Source organism: Macrobrachium nipponense, chromosome 17, assembly GCF_015104395.2.
Source record: "Macrobrachium nipponense isolate FS-2020 chromosome 17, ASM1510439v2, whole genome shotgun sequence".
Lineage (NCBI taxonomy): Eukaryota > Metazoa > Arthropoda > Malacostraca > Decapoda > Palaemonidae > Macrobrachium > Macrobrachium nipponense.
In genome coordinates, this window is record NC_087210.1 from 30,578,474 (window position 1) to 30,588,972 (window position 10,499).

The 10,499-nt window shown below is 35.5% G+C and overlaps 1 protein-coding gene across 1 annotated transcript in view; it reads right to left on the reverse strand.

Moving 5' to 3' along the window:
• Positions 1 to 14: 14 nt before the first annotated feature.
• The window catches only part of LOC135196159 (apolipoprotein D-like), a 12,376-nt gene continuing 1,891 nt past the window's right edge, over positions 15 to 10,499 (reverse strand). The window contains exons 2-6 of the mRNA XM_064222732.1: positions 6,920 to 7,079; positions 5,080 to 5,213; positions 4,250 to 4,344; positions 2,503 to 2,598; positions 15 to 852 (exon numbers count right to left, since the gene is read on the reverse strand). Coding sequence (XP_064078802.1) covers positions 719 to 852; positions 2,503 to 2,598; positions 4,250 to 4,344; positions 5,080 to 5,213; positions 6,920 to 7,079 — 619 coding nt within the window. The 3' untranslated portion in view covers positions 15 to 718. The remainder of the gene's footprint in view (positions 853 to 2,502; positions 2,599 to 4,249; positions 4,345 to 5,079; positions 5,214 to 6,919; positions 7,080 to 10,499) is intronic.

Here is a 10,499-nt window from a genome sequence, read left to right on the forward strand (position 1 = left end):
TCTGGGAATAGCTGACGAGCAGAGAGCGGGAATAATGACTGACGAGTGACGAGTGCATCTGCACCAGCCAGGACTTGATTAGTTAAAATTCCCCCTTCGGTGTAACTGAATACGGTCTAGACTCTAGACCGTGGTACTGAATTCGAAAGTAAACGCTCTTTATGGCTTAATATCCGTGAATATGAAAAAGTCTCTCTTGTATGTGAAAAAAAATCATTAAAATATGATCATATGCATGCATGCATTTAAGAATAATGCAACAAATAAATGAAGGCTTGTGTGAGAGCGCAACGGGGAACCAGCACTTGAATTGATGAGATGATCGTCCTTAAACGTAAGTGACTTTGGAGGATGTTCTGTTTTGCTTTCACACATGCATTTACCATTGTCATTCCGGTTAAAACGTAACAAAGTTCATATATTTAATCCTTCTTCATACTATAGTAGATTCACATCAGCCGTGCATTTGATGTCTAGGCCAGTCCCTTACGACGCTCCTGATAAGCCAATCACGGCTGGAAACTCTCAGTCTCTCTCGAGAGTCTTTCAGGAGAGATGGAACATACATCCTACCCATGTGAACTCTCGATAGAGATTGAGAGTTTCCAGCCCTTTTCATTGGCTTATCAACAGCCAATCAGGAGCGTCGTAAGGACTGGCCTAGACATCAAATGCACGGTTGATGTGAATCCACTATAGTACAAACGGTGTTCAGTAGCTATTTTGGACAGCGACTGCGGTCTTGTTTTTTTAGTCTTGAAATATCCAAGCCTAGTTTGGCTGCCGTGCGCTTTGCTGTCTGCTCGGTTTCGTAACTCGGAAACTGGTCTTTTGAAAGGAACCACAAGATTTCTGCAAAAGAAAATATCATAAAAAAAATTACATTCAGTGTACTCCAACGCCAACTACCCCTAGTGAAGCAACAAATACCAAACGTCATTACAATTCGTTATCTTGCGAGAACAAATTGTATGAACTGGTTACAAAAAGACGAGTTCATTCTTTTTATTCGACCGAATGCTCAAGGACCTTCAGTGAAATGGAAACAGGAAGTTCGTTTGACAGGCTCATTGTGAAGACTATTTTAATTATGCTAAATTCTTTTGATAACGATTGATCAAGGGAATGACTTACATCCTGTTTAGATGAGATGAAAGAGTAAATATTCTAGAAAAACACCGTCGACATAAGTTCATCTAAGGAGATACAAATTTAATATAAAAGTGAGTAGAATAGAACATACGTAGTATATGTTCGTTGACTCCTGATACCACGGTCTAGGTATAATATACCTAGACCGTGCCTGATACCACGGTCTACGTAGGTATATCTAGCTGTGCCTGATACAACAGACCTTTCATCTTTCTCTCACGGACAAATTACGCTGAAATCACCCAGCGCAACCACAACCACCTCTTTTCTCGTTCTCCAACTGCGTCCGAGCATGGATTCAGACTTTCTCTGAAGCTGTCCGTCCCTTTTACTTTTCCATTCCTGAACCATATCCACTAACAGTCACAATAATCCAGGCTTTCTCTGAAGCTGTCCGCCCCTTTTACTTTTCTATTCCTGAACCATATCCACTAACAGTCACAATATTTTTCAACTGCCATTCTCAATTTTTCTCAGTTGGCCTAGCGAATTCGTACTCTGACCCGTCCCCACAGTCTTGCCAACACTACCCTTTTTCCTGAAAAGTTTGAACGGGTTTAAGAAACTATGGCAGCAGTGCTCATCACCCTCGACTCGAGTCTCAACCTTTTGTAGCCAGAGTATAGTGCTACCCTTCATTCCCCTTACAAGAGTATAGTGCTACCTTCATTCCCCTTACAAGAGTATAGTGCTACCCTTTCCCCTTACAAGCCTTTCTCAGGGCTTCTCAGCCCCTACCCCATCCACCCCCTCAACCCCACATGCGATCAGTAATTTTATATCTAAAACTGAACGCAATGCTCCTCTATAATTATCATCTCTCCATTGTAATTGGCATACCATCCAGCTTACTACATCATTTTGGGATGAGGCCTTCGCAAATTCGAAAAATGACGATCTCTCCTTGATAAGTTGGAAGAAATCTTTAATAAATAATCAGTTATTTGCTATTGAGAATGATATATTTCAGTTACATGTTTATGTTTCCTTCCTTTGCAATAGCTCTAGGATTTCTATACCATCAGTATGGGTAGTAACCGATTCGGTTTCACTTTTTGTAATGACAAAAATGGTTAATGGTGCAGTATTTTCAAATAGCAGTACTCATAAATAACACTATTTTCAAATATGAGTAATCAACTACAAATCAAGAAAGCTTCTTTACAATGTTTCTTTACTGAAATGACATTCACTTGGCTCCGTGAAATCTAACGCTAATAGAAACAATAAGGAAATATTTACTCCTAATTATCTATTTAGTACTTTTATGCTTTGACCACGGAATACAAATTCCACAAGATCGTTTGAAAAAGCATAGTATCTTACATAGATATATCTATGGTATCTTACCTGTGTGGCCAAAACGTAGCGGGAAGTCCATACACTGCCAGGCCAGAGCATAGGAATGATAATCAGTTGCCAGGATTAAGTATTCTCCCTGTAAAACTAAAATGGAAAGAGTTGGCCTTGTAAATGATGATAAATGTATTGCTTTGCTTTATGTAGCGATTTTGCATCAGAACATGGTTGTAAAAAAAAAATAATAAAATAAAGTTTGCTATATGGGACCGTGCAAATAAAGTTTGCCAGTCTACTTTCAAAATAAGTGCAAACTGATTGGATTAACAACAGAATGTGTTTTTACCGCTAAAGAGAAAAGAAATTATGTTTATGAGAGGCAATTTAATGCCAAACCCTAGACGAAATAATACTATGTATTAATTATTAAATTATTCAATAATAACACCAGTTCCTTCATGAACGGTCTGAAAGATATCAACAGAGATTTCATGAAACAATAATACGTAGATGATGTCTAGATCAAACCTAATTATATTGAGTCGTTTCCAAACTCCTTCACTGTTAAGTATTATTTTGCTCACGAATTTTTGAACTATAATCTTTGAGATCTAGCTATCATATTTTCTTCACTTCTCGGTGTATGGCTGCAAAACTCCAATGAAATAAAAATGACCTCGGTATGATAACTTCCTTTATTGAATGATCTCGCACCGCGAAGAGGTATACAAAACAGCCTTTATATATTTAGAAGTTTCGACTTAAATTTAATGGAAGGTGGTAAATTGTTAGGTTCTAATACCAAATGGTCGTTGCGAAGAGAAAAAAGAATTGAAGGAATACAATATCAATAATATGTGTAAAGCCGTTAAAAATTAAATGTAATGGAGGTCTGCATCCTCTACGATGGATCAGATCAGTGTCAACAAGTAATTACTGCCGAAGGGCGTTTGTTGACAGCTTTCTCTTATTGAGTTCTCGATTCTTAGAATATACGAATCACTCTGCTGATTATATTTGAATGCCAGTTAATTGTTTGCTTTGTTTCAAACTGAGGGTACTTTGAATTATGGTATATCCTACTCACCCCCCCCCCCCTTTTCTCTCCAGAGCCGTATCTAGGTATATAAGGCTCTCTCTCTCTCTCTCTCTCTTTTCTTTTCTTATCTCTCCCTTTTCCTCCCCCTGTTTGGTTCCCTCTCCCTTCTCCCTCCTCCCATCTTTTCCCTCCCCCTCTCTACCTCGTCTCTCTCTCGGCCATCTCTCTCTCTCTCTCTCTCTCTCTTTTCTTTTCTTATGCCCATGTGGGCATTCTCCTCTCCAAATGAACGGTTGCACATTACGAATACCTTAATAAGATGCAGTCTCGTTAAACTTGTCAGCCTGTGTTCGCTGGTACAGAGCAATATATATACACACCATCGTATGGAAGAAAGAATGGATTTATTCGTGATTATTCTAACGTCGCGAAATCAACAGTCAACTGGTTATGTTAATGCTCTATTCATTCCTCGGAAGATGGATTCTCCACCTCTCCTATTGTTCTTGATCATAAAATCTGCATCATTTTCAGAGGTTTGTTTAAACTGCGAAAAAATGTACTTGACCGTAACAGCCGATCTTGATGAGACTAGGTAGGTATTACGTCAGTCTCTTCAAATTTTGATATAGCTATCCTTGTAATTAAATGAGCACCACAATTAAGGGAGAAGTTGACAACTGCAAGCACTATGGTCTAAAGATGTTCTGCGATTAAAAACGAATTGAATTTTCAAACAAAGAGGAGTGGGCCTCTTACTTGGAATGCTGGGTCGCTGTACAACATATCGTAGCCTTCCCGGTTCTTTCTTGTCGAAGGTGATTCCGTTTTCTATGTTCAAAATCAATCCGCTTCTGTAAAGAAAATTAGTGAAGTTGAAAGAAGAAAAGAGCAAGAAATCACAAAACCATCTGTGTCAATAACAACAAATGTGAATGAAAGAGGGAAAGACAAAATACAAACTTTTTTTTTCATAATTCTCGATCATTTGCTTATAAAACAAGAAAGAAACTCATATTTCCATATATCGAGCCAATGCTTCTTATTTTAACCAAGGCCACCAAAAAAGAGATTATTCCCAGTGGCCTCATTTTAACTGGGTCCTTCAGCTGCCTGGATCTTCAAGAAATTTTATGCTATGTCGAGAAAACCATAATTTCTGTCCATCAGTAGAGAAGACTAAAAATTTTACCACTAGTAGAATTCGTATAAGATAGTATGATTCATTCAAATGAACCAACTTATCATCGGTCCACCGTCAAAATAATTACACTGAAAAGCATTGATAAGCTTTGAAGGTATTTTGTGAGCAGACGGACTTGCGTAGATATATGTGAATATGTACTATTATAATGTTGATGATTATAATAACAGTGGGTTATAAATTGTAAGAAACGTGTAAAGAAAATTATAAGAATGTATACAGTAAAAGGGATTTTCCAAGTAATTTGATGAAAATTGCTAAGAGATGATGGAAGAATAGAAGCAATAAATTTGTAAAAGTATTCGAAGGTAAACATTTCAGATGAAAGAATGAGATAGAAGATGACAAAAAAAAAAAAAAAAAAAAAAAAGCGCACGCTACTTACAAACGGTCTTTCCAGTCCAGCCGGGTGAAATGACCTCTGCCTTTCTCGAAGAGATAATTTTCGACCCAACAGGTTCCTGCCAAATCTTCGTAAGAAACGAAAAATCTCTCTATCTCGTACCACCGACCGAGGAACTGGGGAAACAAAATGTCAAGTCAGTGGCAACATAAGCAAGGCAAACTTCAGTCATCCTGACCCTGACACTATACTCTGTTTTTTTTTCCATCTGTCCATCCGGATGTGGTGGTTGCGCATGGTAACACTGCATCCCAGGCTTTAAATAGTTACGCTATGTGTAAGTTTTAGGTAAATCAAAGGATATCTGGGTATACATTTGCAACTGAAAAGTGTTTAAATAAATTATTGTATGCTAATTACACCGTTAATATTCGAAATAGGATATTATTATTGTTGAATGTAAGCTGAATGTAACTATCTAAAGACCGGGACGCAGTGTTACCATATGCAAACACCACAGGCGGATGGACAGACGGAAAAAACAGAGTATAGTGTTTATATGATCTTTCCTGGAGTCGAAATCTTCTGTATGTAAAAGACTTTCTCTTAATCTGAGGTGTGACGTTGGCGGATCGTAAAGCGTGAGGTTAAATTGTTCACTTCTAAGCATAATGATACATTATATATTTAAATGTTGGGATTTCATCACAATTTTGTACTATATCAGGAAATAGTAAGCGATATATATATATATATATATATATATATATATATATATATATATATATATATATATATATATATGGTGGCATTTCCAGATAATGACCAATAGTGTCACTCCAATGCAAGTAATGGACGCTAAGACCGGCCTAGTTTGCAAGTTTGAAACCGTGGGGTTGGGGGGGGGGGGGGGGGGGGAAGCCTCTCAGGATAAATTGCGTGGGGTCAGACTGGCTGCAGATTTGGGGGATCCTTTTGGAGCCAGATGATTAATAGAGAAATATCTCAGCCTGTGAAAATTGATAGTAGTGAGTTTTCTGAGCTGTAAATTGTGTTGAATTTTCACTTTGTTCCCCTATCAACTTTTTGCTGTGTCCACTTATATATGTTGATGTGTAGTTCCATTGTAAATCTAATGTAGACCCGAAGAGTGCCATAATTTAAAATTGAAACAGCTGTCGGTTTTGGAATGAATTAATAAATCAAAACAGTGGCAGTTTCTGTTTGTCCGTTTAAGAATTTAGCAGTTAAGGGATGGCCTAGGAACTAAAGACACATTAGCAATGTTTCCAGAAAGTTGTTGATGGCACCTATAGATTAGCGATGGATGAAATACATGAAAGACCGCAGCAAGAAAAGCATTTATATAAACCTATGTATATTTAGATACGGTGCAGCCTATATGCGCGTGTATAGATAGGTAGGAGAAGTTCTGTTAAATATTCTTAGTCAGTTCAAACTCTCTTTAGGGGAGAAAGAGAGAGGAGAGAATTCTTTCATATACTATATAATCTACCTGTGTTGTTTTATATACAAGACAATTGCTATGGATGGGGGAATTTTCTGACCGGGACACTGAGCGAGGTAGGTATCCTTACCTTTTCTGATACTTGTATTTATCTATTTATTTATTTATCTATACATCTATGACTTTCATCGTTCTATGCAAGCAGATTTCATTAAAAAAAAAAAAACTAACTTGTCAGCCATCCTCCGAAGACATATGTTTTAAAACTTTTTTAAATATACTGAAAATATGAATCAATAAATAAAAAAGTTGGGGCTTTTAAAGTAATACGAGAAGAAAGTTTTACATTATTATCATAAATCGAACTGGACCAGCAGAGGAGAGAGAGAGAGAGAGAGAGAGATTGAAACTCACCCTTTTTGGCTGGAAGTCTTTCATAGGCTGGATGTTTGGACAGGGACCATTGAAAAAGACTTGGCCTGTAGTCATCCGATTCAGGAACATCACCAGAAATACTGAGGCAACGATGTTCAGTCTGTGCCATTGCTTCGTTGAAACTCTAGGCGCACCGACTCTGCAGGGAATAAAAATAAGAACGCCTGATATTTCTTTAACCACAACACTATACTGTAATGACTTTACTCACAGCTAGATCTTACGTGAATCTAAATCATAGGTATATATATATATATACATATATATATATATATATATATATATATATATATATATATATATATATATATATATATATATATATATATATATCACATCAATACAGGGGAATAAATAAGATACTTTTTATATGTGATGATGTGTGGTAAATAGATCACACGTTAAAATGATTATAACAATTTGTGTAGCATTATATATATATATATATATATATATATATATATATATATATTATATATATATATATATATATATGTGTGTGTGTGTGTGTGTGTGTGTGTGTGTGTGTGTGTGTGTGTGTATGTATATATGAAAGTTTGTATATATTTATTGATGTGTGTGTGCACAATGTCTCCCGTAAGAGGGCGAAATTCCACCGTAAAAGACTATACAGTTGCTGCCATATCCTTCTGCTTACTGTTGACTCAGGCATAAAGCGCATGCGCAGAAAACTTTCTCGGCAGCATCCGTTCCACAATTGCAAGACCTGCACAGAAGAAGGCAGACAAGCGTGGCACGGAACGGAGCCGCGCATTTCTGTCTTGCACGCACTCCTGTGGTTTATGGATTCTTATTCTTTCTCTTCCGACACATTATAGTTCCATCTCGCTTTCCTTGGTCTCATTCCCAGCATCTTCGAAACGATACGACCACATCACGAAGCGACCGCTCTCTAATCTCAACTCGTAGACAAGCAACGTTCAACTTCGAACGTTCATTCTTTCCCCTAATCATGCTGTTCTTGTAACCAGTCTCATGTTAGGCAGACGCTTTATTTCAATGACTTTCACACTTCTTATTATTTCTTTTGTCATTCAGCATACCAACATCTTAACATTTCTATAAAAGGAAGTTTGCACAATATTCCATATATACATTCCAGACATATGTACTTTCAGGCAAATACAGACACGTGCTCGTATATCTGTATAGATTTATACTACACATATATGCGTGTATGTATTTTATTTATGTATATATGCATAATAATACATAATATCACATCCCCCACATATACATCGTATATATATATATATATATATATTATATAATAATATATATATATATATATATATATATATATGCCTATCAGGATGATAACAGCAAAGTGTAACATTTGCTCAAAAAGGGTAATTCAAAACACTTTCCTATATTGCTATACAAGAATGTCTCTTCTCAATGTAAAGAACTCGTTCATTTTCAAAGGTTTTCGACAACGTAATTCCTGTTAACATTACTTCACTAGAAATATATAGGGCAACACCAAGATTTGCCAACATAATGTGAAATGTATGCGCTGGGAATGGCTTTTGGTATTTAAGACTGTACGAACAGTGAATGATATAGAAGTGGTTTCGAATGGTTTTACACTAAGTTGTTTATTTATGTATGCAACATAATTTATATATGTAACACAATACACACACGGGCGAACATACACACGTGCACGTGTATATATAATATATATATATATATATATATATATATTGTTACGAAGTGCCAAGTATCTGGTGACCATTCATCAATTATTACCTCACCAAAAGCCAGACACCTGAACCCTCATAACACGTTTAAACGACTGAATACTCTAAAGGCAACAGTGATCCCTTATCACTTACCAGTATTGCAGAAAATCAGACTAAGTTTATCAAAACAGGTGTGAGGTAATCTTGTAAGTAATTAAATTAATCAAAGGGCATCACTCCATCAACAACTTTAAAAGTCTTAAGTATTTCCCTGATTTCAAAAGTCTAAGTACTTCCCTGGTTCTAAGTCACTTCAAGTAAAATTGAAGGAAAGCAAATCAATTACCACTCTATGTTTCTACCTAACATAAATATAATCATAATTAAATATAATTATACTGGTGTAATAATTAAAGACACTTATAAAAATTTTAAATTTTACAAAAATTTATTATTAAATTCAAAATTTTTAAGTGAAATTCACAATATCAGGGAAAATTACTGTTACTTGAAAACAAAGTAAAGTTTAATTAATTCTTGAATCAAATTAAGTATAATTAAATCAAAATTAATTTATCACAAAATTCAAGAAAATTAATTCAATCAAAATTCAAAAGTGTTAGGCAATAATTGAAAATTTGAAATTAATTCACAAGTAATAATAGAAATCAGAAATTAATTCACAAGTACTAAACAACAACAAAACTTGAAAAGAATTCTAAGTAAATGCAAATCAATTCCCAAGTGTTAAATTTAATTAAATGTGCAATGATAAAGCAATGAAAATAACTAAGTCAATTAAATTGTGAATGCAAATGAAAATATAAAACAAAAAGACACACTTCAATAAGAAAATGAATAAGTGCACAAACAATGGAACAGACACTAACACAAAAAAAATCAGCAATGTGTAAAAGTGTAAATCTTTTTCACTCAAAAACACTGTAACCAACAGTTTTTACCAAACCTTCGTAAACATCTGTTATCAGTTAACCTCAGTTCCTATCAATTATTAGTCATTAGTTATTACCTAACCGTTATTAGTTATTAGTTAACCAAACACTTTTCCCTTTAACTTTTAGTTATTAGTTAAACACAATTCCTATCCGTTATTAGTTATTAGTCGCAACTAATAAAAATATACAACACTTTACCTTTTTGGTATACCAACTTCTTAATTTGCTGCAGTCTTGATTCACACTCACAAAAACCAGGCGCCGTTACAAAATGATGTTTGTTCAGATTCCACAAAAGAAATTAAATAATACTAAATAAACTCTAAGAAATATCAAACATGAAATTCTAAGTTACGAGTGACCAGTTTACGTTACGTTAATATAATCTCGATGTCGAGGGAGAGAGAGAGAGAGAGAGAGCGAGAGAGAGAGAGATTTGACTGCCTCGAGGTCCTAAGACAGAATGAAATCTCTTCCTTTATGGAAATTCGACTAGGCAGATGATACAAAACGTTCTTGACACGAATGCTTCCAGTAGCTTGGAAATCTGACGCAATCTTCATAAAGAAAATGAGCAATTCCCACGTGGGACTTGACAAAGACATACGCGTACAAGAAGAGTCTGTTAAAAAAAAAAAAAAAGACAAGTACCCGATCGAAACAGAGGCTGAACGATAAATTAAGATTGACATGTTTTGATAACAATGCAAGAGTCGAGCTCGCTATCAAACGTGTTGACAGATTTAGGAAAGCAAACTGATCTCGCAGACCCTCCAATCTTACATTCATAGTATCGAAAAGACAAAGTAAACTCTCTCTTTTTACGTTATATATATATTCTTTTACAACATGTTAATGCGAAATCTGAACACACATTTTAAAACATCCTATTCTAAG